Raw genomic sequence first — 18,061 nt, forward strand, 5'->3', positions numbered from 1 at the left:
AGTGAAGTTGGCTGCTGTGGGATCGGGGCACTAATCCAAAGATTCTGCAAGACTTCAGATTGGGCATGACACATGCTGCTCCCTGGACCACCTCCTGGACGATGACATCATTGTTATCATTCTGGTCATAGTCCAGCCTTGTACTTGAAGCCAGGTGCTCATGCAGAAAAATAAATCAAGGATTGTAACTACCAAAAAAAAAAAAAAAACTTAAAAGTTTTTAATGCAAGCTCTTTTGAGCAGAAAGAATAAAAGATGCAAAGAGTTTTGAAGTGTATCTTTCCCAGGTTCTTACAAATGTTTGGGGCCAGTTGCACATAGTTTCTTCCACGGGGTTTTTAGTTAGTCTAACAGGTAGCTCTGGTGCCATTTATAGAGCAAATCTTTTGAAATCTGGGGTCTAGCCTTCCTTTGTTTCACTCTTTCTTTGTAGATTTTTGCTCTCGTAGGCTTCTTTCAACTTTAGTGACATCACCAATGTGAGGGCTAGTATGCTGAGAAGTACAAGACAATTTACCTCCAGATGGTTCTGTGCTGGAGTGAGGTAAAGAAAAGTTCTGGTGCAAAGCCATTTGAATGAACAGGGCAGCCCACTGCTGCTCCTCTGGCAGTGACCCTAGGTGGCCTAGCCTGCTGGTCTGACTGCAGATTTGAGGGTCCATTTTCAGCAGCCTTGACTTTCTTGGAAGTAAAGAACCTGGTTGCTTATGAGTATCTGAAAGCAAAATATACCTGCCCTATAGGATCCTCTTGGTGGAAATTGCACCAGAGCCATTGGTAAGTCTTGGCTCAGGGTAAAATAATTCTGTTTCTGCTTGCAGTTGAGCTAATGTGAAAAATAACTCATCCAATTGAATATGTATACAAACTGTAGTAATGGCATTTCTGAACACTGTGGCTGTTTTACTTGAAACGACAGTTCAGAGGCTACAGCTCATGGAGAGGTAAAGCAACTGCAAGAAACAGAAATACATTGAGGATGTCCATCCTCTCCAGAATAGGATCATAGGGAGGGTAGACTGAGATTTTACACATTTGTGTATTTTTCAATTGCTGTGATATACTTGAGTTAAATACCCCAGAAGGTCTAAATCCATTCAGCAGTACTTTGAAATAGAAGAGGAAAGAGCTGTAATCCATTTTTAATGTTTGCTATATGCTCAGCTCAACGCTAGGTACCTTCTAAATGACCGTTATGTAATCCTCACTACAACTTGTGAAAGAGATTTTCATGTTCCATAATTCAGGCTAAGAAACCCAAGTCATAGGGGAGTTAAAAATTTGCTTCTGGTATGTTATCTGTCTAAGGTAAGTGGAGGAGGGTAGCTTGATTTAAACTCCAGTGCACTTGACTTTAAAGCTCATGTTCTTTTCTTTCCCCTTGGTGTATAATCATGACTACTGCATTAAGAAAAGACTATGCACTTTTTCCAAGTCTGTTAACCATCTATCTACTTGTGAGCTTTGTACTGACAATACCAAATCTATGTGAAGTGAGATGGGAAGAGAGGAAATAATTGAGCCAGTGTGATTCCTTGCTATTCTTCAAGGAAGCTCAAATGACTGCAAATTCAGAAATGGCTGGATAGAATTTCCCATTGAGGTGTTTGTTTTGAGTGGGGTGTTGCTGGTGGGTGCTCCCTTCTCACTCCATGTCTATGGGTAAAGCAGGGGTAGATTGAGTATGTTTATGTATGAGGCCTTGGAAGTAATTTTCAGTGATTCCACTCCAGCCTCCTACTTCTGCTCAGAGACTAGCTACTGGAACCTGATTTCCAAAGCTGCCAGTGAGCCTTTGCAGAATGTGACTGCTGGGAGCACATCCCCAATAAGCCCTCCCCAGGCCCCACCAACCCAGCAGCTAGGCAGCTGTTATTGCAGGCAATCTGGTCGGGCCCTGCAATGACCAAATCTGTGGTCACATCCATTAGCAGCTCATGGTTGCGCTGGCAAGGACTGTCTGACTTTCTACTTACCACAAGTTGCTTCCGAGTTGAACAAGTTTCTAGCAGTCTTAGTGTTTTAAACTTTTACATTTAAATGCTAAGTTTATGAGTATAGAAGAAGGCCTTTATTAATTTCTGGAGTGTTTGAAGTATGAAGTCTACTAGCTGTTTTTGATATCAAAAAGAATAATAGTGCCTGAGTTCAAGGAGGTTGAATATAACACCAGTATTGCATGCTTTAGAAGGAGAAAATGCTAAAATTGAGGCAAGTGGGAAATAGGTTTTGAAAAATTGTTAGGCAGATGGAAAGTGTTTGTATATTTTTAAAATGAATTTTTAAACCTGTTGAAATTACCATAAGATGGGGACTAAGGTAGAAAGGAGAAAAATAGAGGAGATGAACCAACTTGGGTTATAATATATAGATACATGGAAATGTCACAATGAAATTCCCTCCATAACTATCTAAAACAAACAAAAATGGCTTTTCTCAAAAATGGAAAACAGGAAGGTAAAAATGGGTCCTGTCAGGGGGTTGGAGCCAGTGGGAGGGGAGAGGATATAAGGAAAGGGTGTAGGAGGTGAATGTAGTAGAAATATTATGTACTCATGTATGAAAATGGAAAAATGAGACCTGTTGGAGCTATTCCAGGAATGAGGGGAAGGCGGGATAAAAGAGAATGATGGAGGGGGTGAATTCAACTATTATTTACTGCAAGAACTTTTGTAAATGTCACAATGTACCTCCAATACAACAATAATATAATAGTAAAAAAAATGCAACCAAAGTGGCATGATAGAGTGACTAAATACCAGCTACTGAAAAATGATAATATGGATTTCACACATTACCATGTATATAAAATTAGAATAACTGTAGAGAAATTATTTATTCCCTGAGAGCCTTAATTTCCTCATAGAACATGAGAATCCTAGTGTGTACTCTCCTGTTAGCTGCCGAGCTGCCTTCAGAGAGGGCCACTACTGTGTCCATCTGTAGGTGTGGGACCCCATACATCTTCAGGCCTGCCGTTCAGATGGTCAGGCTTGCCCAAGACTGTGGGACATGACCGGCACAGCCATGCAACTGATGTGAGGGCCCACTAAGGAATAAAGCAGCAGGAGGCAGAATCTAGTAAATTATGTACTACTTAGCTTTGGTACAGAATATATTAGAGTTATTAGAAGCTGGGAAGTTAAAACCTGGAAAATGTCAGCCATCAATAGTGAATAATTTTTGTTATAAAAATAATACAATGTTTTCTAGCATGCTAACAAATAGCTAAGACAAAAATCTCATTTTTAGAAGAATCTAAGTGACAAAATAAAGGTTGGGGGGAGCAAACTCACTTCACATCACTTATGACATGATTTAATAAGTGGTAATGTAAATACAAGGCTTATGCCTGACACACAGCAGCTTCATGGTAGATGTAAAAACCTTCCTCACTTGCTTAGGAAGCTTCCTATTTATCCTCATCTTCTGATGACTTCCATTGCCTTTGGCATTTTTTTTTTGAGTTTATCTCAGTGTAAATATGAAATCATTATTTCCTGTATCTTATACTAGTTTCTAGGCGACAAAATGCTCTTAGATTGATGATGTTACTTAGTCATCTCATCAATTCTCTTTGAATTGCCATGTGGTATAATGTCTATCTTGCAGGCAAGTGAACTCAGGCTCAGATAGTGAAGAAATGGCTAGAAGACCAGGTTCCTGAATGCAAATCCCAAGGTCTTGTCACTAACCACCCTCTTGGTGAACATTAGCATTGCACTAAGAGAACATAGTGAACAGGAGTATAGCCAGTTTTACATCAAATTCTTCTTATTGTATTTAGAAGCATGAGAGTGAAGTGATTTAAAAATAACACAAATTTCTCCTTAAATTAGATTTTTATTTTTTAAAGTTTCTATATACAAAATGGAAAAAACCCCAAACCTCTAGACCTATCTGTTTCTTTTCCCTTCATGCCTTAAAATCTCCACAAGGAAATAATTCCTACTTGATAGATTTCAAAGGATAAAGGAATATCCAGGACACTAAAGGAAATAGAAAATCTTACAATGCCAGAGGCTAAGATACAGCCTAGAATACTCAATTTTAAACTTTTCTGGCCCTGTCATAAGCAGCTGGCAAAGGGAAGCTCCAGAGAGCACTAAGCAAAAATCATGCAAGAGCCAAGAGAGATGTATGGAGAAAGACCAAGGCAAAACTTTAGAACACAGGAGTATTACCAGCTCACCAACATCTAAGAGTTTTCTCTGTAAGTAAAGAATGCTGACTTTTTTACAAGAAAAAGAGATGGATGGAAAGTCCATATTTGGAAACTAGTATATAAACAGGAATGATTTGGCTCAATATACTCATTTTATACTAGAAAATAACTGTAGGCTAAAATAATGTACAGTGATAGGAGGTCCCTCATTTTAAAAAGGCTCATTTCCAAATATGCCTTCTCTTATTTTCCCGTTGAATTTTGAGCCTGCTTTTCCATAGATACAATGTGTACAGTTATGGACCCAGGTCAGGCAAAATGTTTACTTAGCATTCCACAGAGTGAGTGTACTTGAAGTTTTAAAAAAGAGAAAAGAATGAAGAAGGGACAAAAACTTTCTTGCTGCTCATCACAAAATTATGAGAGAAGAAAAAGATTTCTATTTGGAGGTCCTTGGTGTTCGTAGGTTTTATAGCAATAATCCTCTCAGATATATACTATTCCTCAAGAATCAGCCACACTATAAAAATAGCCACTTCTTACACAATAATCTTAATTTTAAAGCTTAGCAGTCTTTAGAAGGTGGTAGGTAGAAAGCAATCTGATTGAACCAACTTACAGTAATGTGTAAATTATTTGTACCTTCTATTATATATACAACACACACAGAATTGTATTACTTAAGTGTTAGGCACTATTCTAGGATCCAGATACACACAGAGTGAGAGAGGGAGGGAGAAAGGGAGGAAGAGAGAAAGAGAGAAAAAGAGACAGACGACAGCGATGTTTTCATTAACATTGAGACTAGCATTTCAGCATGGAGAATAACAACATTCAAAAACAAGCCAAAAAAATCAGAAATTTAAAATACTCTACAGAAAATAGTAAGATAGTACAGCAGAATAGATAGACCTCTTTTTTGTGGTTAGGAAAGTCCTCTGGGAATATATGATTTGAGATGGAATACAATTGCAGATAAAGAGCTAGTCTTGTATAAATGACAGAGAAGAGCATTTTAGACAGCTAATGGCAGCCCTGAGAAGGGAATGAACTTGGTGTACGGAGGACAGAAGGCTGGTGGGCAAGGAGGAGAACAGAATGGAATGTTAGGGAAGAGCCAAGTGGCATTAGATGTTTGTAAGTCAGAATAATGCTTCTAGAGTTTACCTTGAGTGAGAAAAGCCAATAGAAGATTATAAGCAATAAAGTGATCTGATTTACATCTTTAAATGATCTCCAGAGGAAGCAGGAGACAGGAGACTACAGAGAGTCTGGGTGAAAGAGGACAGCTGCGGAGAGTAAGATGGTGGTGGGGAGAGTTCAGTGAGTCTGATCAATTTACAGTTTAGAGGAAAGGTCTGCAGGACTTAGAGATGGATTTTCTGTGGGGAGGAGGAAAAGGATAAGGTCACTGGGGAGTAGAAATCAATAGTTCTGTTTTGGACATGGCAATTTTCAGCTGCAAATTTCACACCCAGTATGGATACAGGGAAGGCAGTTGTACATGAGTCTAGCTCAGGGGGAAGCAGAGGCTGGAGATAGGCAGTTGGCAATGATTAGCATATAGATGATATTTAAGACATGAAGTCTACTTCCAATATGGCCTGAAAAGACAAAAAGAGAAAAGGGGCTAGAGACCAGGCTCACTTCAATATTTCAAGGTGAGAAGAGATTGTTCCAGACAGGTAGGCTTGCAGAATGGTGATTCAGGGGGGAAAAGGGCCCTTCTTCTGCTGCCAGGAGTGGGTCTTCCAACTGTTATAGGAACATCAAGGGCTGGGGTGGGTGAAGACCCTTGGAAGTCCCTCACTATCCACAAATTTTAATGAGAAGTTGATACCAGCTGGCATGAGGAAAAAGCTGTGTCTCACCTGGAAAGTCATAAGCTTTTTCCTCCATAGATTTTGAACAATATGGTATTTAATGAGATACGTGGATATTTAAACCTGCCCTGAGGCAGAAGGACTGGCATCAGAAAGTTTTCAATGCCTGTCTGACCATCACAATCTAAGAATTTAAGAGTGTCACCTAGAAAGAGGCAGCAGTTCATCAGACACCAGGCAGCAGCCTCCTACTTTAGGAAAAGTGCCAAGACATCAGCCTAGAGAAAAAGCTGGGCCCCAGGGCTCATGCTGATTCATAGTAGGCTGTAAGTGAAGAGAATTAGTTTTGCTTTTTAAAAATTCTTCTACCTGTAGCAACTGAGCTTTGTCATCTAGAAACAATAGCATCAGTTTATTTTAATTTTATTTTTAGGAGTCAGGAAATATAATAAAACGTAGCTCTGAATCAAGAGGGTTGAAATACAGACAGAAGTATTGCTTTCATCTAGCATTGGCTTCAATTTGCATAGCTTTCTGTGGGGATAGGACTGTTTATAGAAAGGATTATCCAAAGTTACCTGTGAATACATTCATTGGGGAACATGTTTCACAGTTCATATTGCATCAAATTACAGAAGTTGTCCCCAAAACACAGCAAAGGAATCTGTCCTGATGAAGAAGCATTTACGGTAGTGTAGGGAAGCCATTTTAACACAAATGACTGTTGGATTCTCCCCAAACAGGTTTTCTTACCTTTTAATGTCTCTCCCTTGGTTTTGAGGGGCACAACAAGTGACTCTCTAAATATTAAGGCTTACTGTATTACAGAAAAAAAAATTTCTTTAAATCACATGGCTACCATATTTTTCAAAAGAGGTTAATAAAATAAGAGATACACAGAGGCATTTTTGAAGACTGACATGTGGAAAAACGCTCTTGTGGTATTATTTGTAAATAAAAAACGTATTTAGGAATGAGGATTTGGTATAAGAAAAGCACTTTTTTTTTTTATCCTCTTGAAAACAAGAGAAGTCTTTGATAGGATAACGGCTGCCTTTTCATAAAGGCAGGTTGACTTTGGATAACTGACATGAAAGACCTAAATTTGCCTTTATTATCATAATTTGCACATGTTCTCTTCAAGAGTTATAAACTCAGGCCTACAGTGTGTGCTCATTTGGACATCATTTGATGCAGTGACTTAAGCTTGAGGGAAGGTAGACCCCCCCAAAAAATATTTTCCTACAAGAACCTCAAATAGAAATAATGGAAAAGCATGACATTTTATTATTTTAGTTCTTTATGTTGGCTGAGGAGTCTAGCTAACTTTTTCCCTTGGCTGGCCTAACACAGTGATCTTCCTGATCTCTGCCTCCCAAGTAGTTAGAATTACAGGCGTGAGGCACCATCATGTTCAGCCTTTAAGTTTTCCTATTGCTTGGATAATTTCTAGTAGGTTTTGGAGAAAAAAAAGTTCAAAATAGAGAGCAAATGTGGAACTGTAGGAACAAAGCTGGGAATGCTTGTCTCTGGGGACCCACAGTCATCTGGAGGCAGAGTAACTGTCCTCACCCAAGGGGAGAAGGAGCCCTCTTTAAGTCCTTGCAGTGTCCATTAACTCAGCTGGACACCAAAACCATGTGGACTTCTTAATCAGAACTCCCACCCTCAAGTGGTCAAACAGTTGGATAACACCATGTGTTATGGCTGATTAGTATAAATCTGAACACTTCATCCAAAGCTGCTCAGAGTTAATCAAGTAGCTATGAATCTGCACTGGTCAGATCATCCTAAATTATTCAACAAAAACTGTAATGATAACAGCCACTAGGTCCCAGATGCTTTACTAGATGCATAATTCATAGTTTAGTATTTTTTCCAATTCTGCATATTAAGTATGGTTATCCCTATTTTGCAAATTGAGAAACTGAAGCTCAGGGAGGTTAAGCAATTTGAGTTATTGAGATGATAACTATCTACACAAAGAGCTAGTCAATTCCAGTGAAAAGAAACGTGGGCATACACCATGTAATCAATGATAGGCCTTTGGATCAATGACAGGCCTCATATATAATGGTGGTTCCATAAGATGATGTTGCCTGGTGGTATCAAAGCCATCTTAGTTTGAGTAAGTATATTCTATGATGTTCACAGAATAACAAGTCGCCCAATGATGCATTTCTCAAAATGTGTCACCATTATTGAGACATGACCATTCATATTATCTTTGTCCTTGTTTTCAGACTCAACACCAAAGCCAGGATTGCCAACTATGACAAGCTTTAGTAGAAATCAGAGCATCTAGATCAGGGTGGATGTAAAAGTGGAAAATGAATGGTGACTGGCACCATTAGCAGGGCTGTATTTGCTTCCAGTTCTGCCTTTGTCCAAGCCCGCTGCACAGCTGTCCTCAGCCTGCTACTCTATGGAGAATGTGTCTTGATGCTCTAAGTTAAGGCTTTACATCTGTCAAGATGCAGTAGTGCTAGGGAGTAGGCCCAGAATTTCACTTACAATAAGCCGTGCTATTTTACCAGTCACTGATGAGCTTAAAACACACACTTCTGGGATTTACCCCTGAATCCTCTATGGGTTGGAGATGCATCTTAGACTTACATTCTTTTAGCAAGCTCCTAGGTAATTCTGATGTCCACCAAAATTGGAAAATTGCTGACGTTAAAGTTTGGGGTGATGATGGGTTACACAGATGTCTTACTTAGATCTTTGAGTAAACATAATGAATACAGTTGTACTATAGTAGAAAAATATGTGAAGAAATGTCCACAAAATGTATGCTTTAGCTCACTTTTGTCAAGATTACTTTTATCTTTTTCTGATTAATATCTACTTACTTTTTTTTTTGGGTCAAGAGAATGTTTGTTTTCTTATATCAAGTATCTAGCTACTCAAATATAAACAGTTTCATGGAAATCCTTCAAATCTTATTAAATATATAAGTGACAGAATTTTGTTCTTAACAATGAGTCTGTATTTTGTTTCATGGTTTTCAAACTGCTTACTCTAAGAGAAAGCTGATCTGACAATATATCCATCAAACCAAACTGTTTTATGCATTGCAGGCCATGGAAACCCTCTGGGAATGTGTTCCTGTCAGCATAGTGACACTGGCCAGCTTTTTAACCTTGAGAAGGGCCAGTATTTGACAATGTACTTGAGTAGTGACATTCTTCAAAGGCCTAGTTTCTTACCAAGACGGCTAATGAGCTTCTGATTTTGGGAAAATCATACATGACCGCATCCTTTACCTGGTACTGAAGTTCCAAGGGCAACAAACACAACTGCAGTCACAGAATCCTTCAGGCCAATGGTGCAGCCAAAGTGGGAAGCCAAGTCGCCAATGAAAGCTGTCAATAGGCCAATCATGAGGATGGAGACAATGAAGCACGCCCAGCCATTCCAATATTCTGTAGGAGGGACGAAGGCAAATAGGACCTTCCAGAAGACAGTCAGAAAGTGCATCACATAATCAAAACACGAGGGTAGCTTTTCCTCCCCACATTCATCGTCATCGTCATCTTCCCCTAGAGAGAAAGAATAAAGCACATTTCATTACAAGTCATGCTACTAGACTCTTCTTCCCTCCCAGTTTCTCCTTGCTAGGCCCAACATCCCTCTCCTCTGGTGATGAGAGAGAAGCCTGGGGTTTTCCGAGAGTCAGTCATAATGAACAAATTAGCTAGTGAGGTACTCAAATGATTCCTCACTGTAGCTCACTGGTCACCCTTCCTACTCTCCTTTCACGTCCAGTGAAGGCATTTCTTCACAAAAGTTGGAAAGCTGAGAAAGAAGCCTCTTTTGAAGACAGATAGCTGTGGACAGGGTTCTAGTAGGGTCATTTTCTTCTGGTTGGAGGTCAATCTCGGGATTAATGGTTTAATAATTTCCTACAGGACAATATGCAAACAAGGCCCCCTAATCACAGCTATGGGCCTTATAAAGTACTCCAGCTTCATCTCCTCTATTTCAAACTCAAATTCTTCCCTAGTCAAATGGAAGTTTTGCATTTTTTAAAAAACATATGCACTTTCTCTGACTGGTCCATTATAACTAAGTAGGCTCATCAGCACACTTAGGAATATTCCAGTTCCTCGATCCTTATCCTTCTTCACTCACCCTTTAAAATTCACTTCTGTGAAACTCTCTTTGATCTCCCTGCACTACAGCCAGTGCTAGGAACACCTACTCAGAACTTCTATGGTTCTGGATACTTGTAACTCAAGATCAGTGGTTTTCAAAGTATGTTCTCTGAGCCAGCAGCACCAAGGAATTGGCAGAATGCCAATTCTCAGCCCCACTGTATGAGAAACATGGAGGAGTATGTGGCAAGAAATCTGGGCCTGAACAAGCCCTCCTTATGATTCTGATACGTGCTTGAGTATGAGAACTGCTGCATTTTCTAAATTGTACCTGTTTACTTTCTTCTCTTCTCCAGTTACCTGTGGGCTCTTCATTTTGGCCCTAGTTTTTGATACCATCTTCATCACTTGGGTGATGACGTGCTTGTTAAATGAAAGAACGCATGCATGAATTTTAACTGACTTTTTTATTTAAAAAATGTTGCGTTCTTTGAGACACCAGGCCTGACTCTCTGCTGATTTTATAATCACATGTTCTTACATAATATAAATATACAATTAAATTATACTGTATATGCACAAAGAAATTCAGAAAGCTTGCTATTTAAAGAAACTAGGGCCCAGAAGTGGGGTAGGGGGGAGAGGGGAAGTGGCCCAAACAATGTATACACATGTAAGTAAATGCAAAAATGATAAAATAAAAGAAAGAAGAAAAACATAAAGAAACTAGGAAGTTAACAGTAACCTAGAATGCAGGTTTCATTTATAATGTGGAAATCATCCCCATTCACATGTTTTAAAATTAGGATATTGAATGTCATCTCTTTTCGAAGTGATTGAAAATATATATTCGTGAGTTTTGTGGCACTTTGGAAAGAACTTCTTGAGGACTTTGTTCAACGGCTCCAACTTCTTACTGAGGGTCTACTTAACTTTGTCCACCTAGTGCAGAAGCAGCAGGAGGGGCTATCAATTCTCCAGTTGACCATGTGACCAGAGATTGCCAGCATGGATCAAATGCATGTGCTCTTCATAAGACATTCATGGTGAGCCTACTCCCCCTCCCCCTGGAGCAAATCATGAGTGGAAAGACCCTCTGAAAACACAAGAGCTTGGAGCAAAAAGTGTTTCTTTCAAAACATGAAAAGAGGAATGTCTGTTTGCCATCTGTCATCTTTTAGGAAGAGAGAAGTGGCAATGGACTGTTTTTTCCTTGAGTACTTGATCAGAACTGTTATGTAAATAGGATTCCAAGATGAGCAGCTTCATCTTTGGGGCTTTGGAAAGTCTCCAATAACCTGTTGGGAGAATGCTTCAGCAGGTGTGTAGAATCACCTAGGGAGTTCTTAGGTGGAGAACTTGAGTCAGGCCAGCTGACAGAAACTTGAAGAAGTACTGTTGACTCTCTCCTCCAGAGTTCATGCTGTAGAGTGAGTACACATTTCTAAACACCTTCCCTAAAGGCACAAGATGCTTTTAAAGTAACGCACCTGATGTGAGCTGCATTGTGTCTTCTACAAATTCCCATGGTACAGATTTACCCCCAGTGCCTCAGGATGTGACCTTATTTGGAGACAGAATCTTTAATGAGATAAGTTAAAATAAGGATCTTAGAGTGGGCCCTAATCAAATCTGACTGGTGTCCTTACAAGAAAAGGAAATGGGGACACATCAAGAGACACCAGGAATGTGTGTGCACAGAGGAAAAACCATGTGAGGACTTGGCAAGAAGATAAGACATTTGCAAGTCAAAGAGTGAGACCTCAGGAGAAATCAAACCTGTTGACAGCTTGATTTTGAACTTAAGGCCTCCAAAACTGTGAGAAAATAAGTATCTGTGGTTTAAGTAACCTAGTCTGTAGTATTTTATGATGGAGAAACTAGCACTGCAGCCCTTTTGGAAGCCTCCTCTGTTGTGGCATTTAAATGTAGGATATATACTAAAATATCACAGTGTACTGTGTCCCAGAAATATGTTCAACTACTATGTGTCAATTAAAAATAAAATAAAAAATTTAAAAAGAATTTAAGAACAGCGACTCTTTTTATATTTATATTTATGTTATATTAATTATATTATACTATATATTTCTTCTTTTTTTTCTTTCTTTCACTCCTTACTTCTGTTTTACCTTGAACTTTAGTTCTAGGTAAAATTTATGGCTTATTTAAATGAGGGAGGAAGAAAAGAACCATATTAATTATGGTTAATTATGTCTCTGCCTCTCTTCCTCATGCGCCATTGTGTGGGGGGGTAACCAGGAAAGTTCAGAAAAAGCACTAGAATTTCTAGTTATATTTATTTTGTATCCAAATCTTTTTAATTTTTGCATTTGTGGACATTTTATAATTTCTTAGGACATATGATTAAAAATGTTTAGAAACCACTGAATTTTTACCAATTGTTCATACAAGCACATACTACTCTGTCTCTAACTTTACAAAATTATTTATTTTGGAATGACTGAGTCTCATATTTTGAAGATGAATAAGAAAAATAGTGAAACTTCTCAGAAAAAAATGACACTTATAAATCAAGACTAGATATTATATTTGTTTTCAAGATGGAAATAATAACACCTTTCCCATGAGGATGTGCAGGGAAATAATTAGATCATCTCTACAACATGTCTGAGGATATTTCAAGGTAATGATTATCACAGTAGTGATCATTATTTTCCTCCACTTAGGACTGTTGCTGTGTTTCCCCATCATTATTTATTTAATTGCTTAGTCAACAGGCTACATCCTAAGATTACATTTTAGGAGTTTAAAAACAAAATGTAATATTTTTCTCTGAGATTAACTTCATGATCTATTAATGTAAAATACATGTGTGTGAATGTCTGTGTGTGTGTGTGTGTGTGTGAGAGAGAGAGAGAGAGAGAGAGAGAGAGAGAGAGAGATCTTTCTGTAGTCTTTCAGTATTATAAGGAATTTTCAATGTTTTAATGCCTAAGTCTGAAAGAAAAGGTCCATGTGTTTTATTGCATTTGAAAGTAGAAGTTTCCCATCTCTTTCTCTGGGATCTCACTGAACTTTATAAATTTTAATCTTCAGCTGACATGTCATTTAAATATTAAAAATGACCTCTGACTGCCATGCATGATGCACAATTACCCTGTCTTGGGGAAAGACAAAGAAAAATCATGGTCATCCATCACCAGTTGGACTATATGTAAAAGTCTGTTTCTTGCAAAGAGCAGTGGAACATTAACACCCCCTCCCAAAGCCCTGGGAGCAAAGATGATAATAATCTGCCGGTTTTGTGTGCTTGCCAGCTGAGCCTTACTGGAAGCTGAGTAATTCTCTCAAGTCCCTCATCTGTGTTAGCAAAGAAACAGACAAGTTGGTGGGTTTGCTTTTATAGGATCCCAAGTAAATCCTTCTTATCTCAGGATCCTTCTTTTCAGCTTTATGGATTCCACTAATGGAAAGATAAACAAGCTGTCTTCGATTAATCCCTCCCATAGCCTTTTAAATGGCTTCCTTGATACATGGCGGAATTCCTAAATATAACTACAAAAATAGCCAAGTCATTATAAGTGCAGATAGTGGAGAGGGCTTCACTTCAACTATTGATGCAGTAGTCTGGCACTGCCCCTGCTCTAGAACACAAGATGGAGGGTATCATCAGAACAATGGACCATGGACGGAACCCCAGGGCTTGGTGCCTGCAGATAACCTATCTACTATAGTAACAGGTGTCTATTAACATCCTTCCCCAGATAACCAGGCTTTGGCTTCACTAAGAGCTTTGAACCAGGAAAAGAAGCTGTTGGAATGCAGTGGACACTTGGATCAGTGCCTTAAAAGTCAATTTTTAGCCCTTGTAGTCTGTTTTAGGCAAGACATTTAACTTTCTAAATCTGTAAGTCCTCATCTGTCAAATGAATTTCTTAACTCTCACGTCCTTGAACTGTTTTGAGGATTAGAAGGGGACATGTTCAAGTCTTTTGTAAAACCATAAATCCCTGCACAGACAGACATGTCATAGACCTGTATTGTTACTTATCAGAGGAAAGAAAGTAAATCAATACAACCAGAGTATCCTGATTTCACTGGATCTATATTCTGCTTGAATGAACCATTACCACTACAGTTTTCCTAAGATGCTTAATTTTAAGAAAGGAAAGGAAGGATCAGAGGGAGGAATTGTGGTGAGTTGCCTACTGAGTGAATTTGTTTCCCATGTGTGATTTATTTCATCCTTCCAGTAACCCTCTAAAGTAGGCATCATTAATCCCATTGTACATATAAAGAATCTGAAGTTCAGAGAATTTTACTTTTTAATGTAATCACTCAGTTGGCAACTGGATGAGTTGGGATTTGCTCTAATAGCCCAAGGGAACATTCTTTTACACATGATATAATATTGATGGGAGTTGAATTTAGCCTCTATTACATGTTAATTCCATTCTTGTAATGCCTAGTGCTATATAGACACAACACTACCTTTTTTAGGAATATGAAAATATCAATGTATCAGCAGTAATATTTGTATTCTAATATTTTTAGGCATAATAATAATTATTGTTCTTGTAGAGTCAGCTACATGCTTTTCCCTCAAGCCATTGGGAATCAGGCAAACAGAGAAACAAGAAAATCAAGGAGGGAATTATTGTTGTGACCATTTTGGAATCACAACTTTGGAGAATGACAAGTTCTTATTTCCATTTCTAATTACTAAAGGTCAACCTTCCAATTTGATTCTGATTTCAGAGTCAAACATCCTGACTTGCATTGAGTAGCTGTTCACTCTAGAATTTGAGAAACTGGTTTAAATAATTAATACAAGTCTTATAGAACAGTTTTGGAGGTGTATTCTACCAATAATTTGAGGAAGTGTCTGACTTTCAGTTTTTTCTAGGTACTCAAAAGAGTTTTTCCTTCATCATTGTCACTTTAAGTTTTCTTTTGCAACTGAAAAATACAGTAATTACAAAGCAAGTTCTACTTTCCTATTCTATGTTTCCATTTCTCTTTGCTTTCAAGGGTTCTGAACAGAATCATAAAATGTAAAAGATGAAGGAAATCTTAGCATCAGCTAATTCATCCCTTCTCATCTTAAGAAAAGACCCTGAGAACTAAGATTAAACTGATGAATTTTTGTTCCCTTACTTTCTTATATCTGGGTCTCTCTCTCTCTCTCTCTCTCTCTCTCTCTCTCTCTCTCTCTCTCTCTCTCTCTGTCTCTCTCATACATAAAGCTTGAGTTATACCTGGTAACTTTTCTTGTCTTTTTTCATATAGTGAACTAAAAATTCTTTTTTCTCTCTCCCCATTTATGTGTTTGTAAATTATTTCCACTGAGAACAATTATCATCTATTCCTATGCTTAATGGTTTCCACATACCACTTAATTCAGTTACCAAAATGTTCATCTCCCAACAAGAATTTACTTCTTGTTTTGAGTTTTGGAGAAATGTGATAAACATTTCCCTGTAAGCTGATCAGTTAGAAAGCACTTATAGATGTCAACAAGGTAGGTAGATGATGTCAAAAATTTTTCTTCTAAGTACACATAGAAAGATACTTCCTTATCAGAGATATCTTAGAATACAAATTGCTCAAATTTCTAACTTTATGAGTTGTTGAAGCACAAACAACAACTGAAGTGTGGGTATCTGAAAATACCTGAATTTAAAGCTTTAGGAGGGTTTTTGGAACTTTCCATGTGTGGAATTTGAATTCCTTTAGAAGATCACTGCCAAATTGTCACCTGTACCACAGCTGAGAGTCTCAGTTGAGACTCTCATGGATCTGGCAATCCAGGCTTTCACAGCTTTGTCAGCTTAGCTGGGCCCCACTCATTTGTCAAAGTCCCATCCCATAGCCAATAAAGACTAAATCTAATTTTGGCCTATATGACACTCCTTTAGGCATTTGAGCCAGCTACTTTCATGTCACCTTCATTCTGTGCTCCAAGTTCCTTTGTCAAGTTGACCCTGTTCCTCTGAGTACTCTCTAAGTGAGCCATATCTTAGTTACTTAAAATCAGTGCTTGGAGCTAAACACAACTCCAAGAGGCACTTAACCTGCCTGCAGTGGGGTAGGTCTTTCACTTTTCTCATCCTGGACACACTTCTTTCCATTAATGTATACACTGGACTCCCCATAACTGTATCATGTACTTTCATTCACTAAACTTCCATTAGTCAATAAAAATTCATTGCTCAAAGCCAAGGTAGAATTTTTCAATACATTATGATTGATTTTCGGGGGGACACAAATGTACAGTCTTCTTCATCTTTATTAGGGTCTTTAAGAGAAATCATTATTTACTGTCTTTCTTTTCAGTCCATGTGAAACTATGTCATTAAAAATTCCTGTATCTTAATACCACACGAGCTTTTTCTAAGAATTTGCCTTCCTGAAGTCTTCTTCAAAATGTTTTTGTAAAAAAACAAATCTCTTGGGGTAAACAGTTGTCCTTGGAGAGTTTGTAAGCCTTGCTGTTGATCTCTGGTCTTGCAGCCCTAGCCCCATGGAGCAAACGGCCTGAGAGAAACCCTGGAGTTATACTGGGAGGTCTTTCTTCATTTACTAGTAGGAATCAGAACTAGTGTGGAGACCCCACACCTGGAATCTACTGTTTCTGAGCACCTGCCTGTGTAGCAAAATCCTGCTTACTCCTAGAAACTCTACTGTTCTCCAGTGTTCATTTTATTTTTCTTGATGAATATGTTGGGTATACCATTGTGTATGGAATTTGAGTCTAAAATCACGTAGGTCTGTAACTTGGATGGGGAGGACACTATATACACCCCACTAATCATCCTCGCCATGATCTTCCAAGCCAGATAGCCACTGGCCATTCTGTCTCACGGAATGAGTGCTAGTTCTTTGAGGGATAAGGGTCAGGTGATGTGTGACAATACTGGAAAGGGATTAAAGAGAGCAACTCACCCAATGTGTAACTCTCAACCCTGTCTGAGACAAATGAAGTCCTTGATGAAATTTTCTATGAAGAGCAGAATACTTATCAGCTTAGGCCATTACGGTCCTTGTTAAGAGATTAACGTAGCATGAGAAATATTTAATCTGACAGATATTTTTCAGCAAATGTAGCCATTGTCAAAATGAAAAACGGATCTACTAAGGAATTCTACCTCTATGCAAGTCTGATTATTAGCAAAATGAATCTGTTTAAAGCTGCAAATTGACTGTTTAGACTCTCTTTTAAGAATTCTTCTATGTGAGTGAGGGTTCCTAAGTGATTACATCTTGACATTATAAGTCATGTGTGTTTTGCCTCCAGCTTAGTGTTTTCAAAATAACTATGTCAGGGCAAGAATCTTGAAATTGAGTGTTTTCTAATCCTTTATTATTTGTAGAACTGACAGAATTCCAAGCTCCTACAACAAACCTTTCCTGTAGACTTGAACATCTAAGAAAGAAACCTTTGGCAAGTAGAACCAATATGCAGAAAATGTAGATACCTCCTGCTAGGTTAGATGGTTTAGTTACAGTGAGTAGTTGCGGGCACACCAGGTTCCAAGACTGTCCTAAGGGCTCTGATATACTTTTTAAATATCAGCAGCTGGGTCTAAATTAGCCTCCTGCAGTGGAAGAGGCTGAGTTTGGAGGAGCTGTTTGGACAACCATAACCCTGTTACTTTTAAGAAACACATCAAGGTTATTTCCTAAGAAAATGCTAAAATTTATATAAAGGGTAGATGTGTATCAAAGTCTACTCCTCATGAAAAGACTTCCCTCCAGATAAGTGGATTCAGGTTCCCTTACAGAGCACTTTCATGCCTATGGGTAGTTGTGCACATCCCACTGCTCCTTCATTTCCAAGGACCCTGTGAAGGAGGTATCATTTTCTCCATTTTAAAAACGAAGAGTGCAAGGCTCAGAAGATTTAAGTGACTTGTTTATGAGATACGGACCCCACCTTACTACAACTTGATCCATTGCTTCCATAGAGAAAAATCTATGTAGTTAGTACAACAGAAAAAAAATTCATTCAG

The 18,061-nt window shown here is 38.4% G+C and overlaps 1 protein-coding gene across 12 annotated transcripts in view; it reads right to left on the bottom strand.

Moving 5' to 3' along the window:
• The window catches only part of Slc8a1 (solute carrier family 8 member A1), a 358,556-nt gene that overhangs the window by 18,752 nt on the left and 321,743 nt on the right, over positions 1–18,061 (bottom strand). For all 12 annotated transcript variants that reach the window (XM_074049568.1, XM_074049564.1, XM_074049563.1 and 9 more), the window contains one exon: positions 9,255–9,530. In XM_074049568.1, coding sequence (XP_073905669.1) covers positions 9,255–9,530 — 276 coding nt within the window. The remainder of the gene's footprint in view (positions 1–9,254; positions 9,531–18,061) is intronic.

Source organism: Castor canadensis, chromosome 12 (genome assembly GCF_047511655.1).
Source record: "Castor canadensis chromosome 12, mCasCan1.hap1v2, whole genome shotgun sequence".
Lineage (NCBI taxonomy): Eukaryota > Metazoa > Chordata > Mammalia > Rodentia > Castoridae > Castor > Castor canadensis.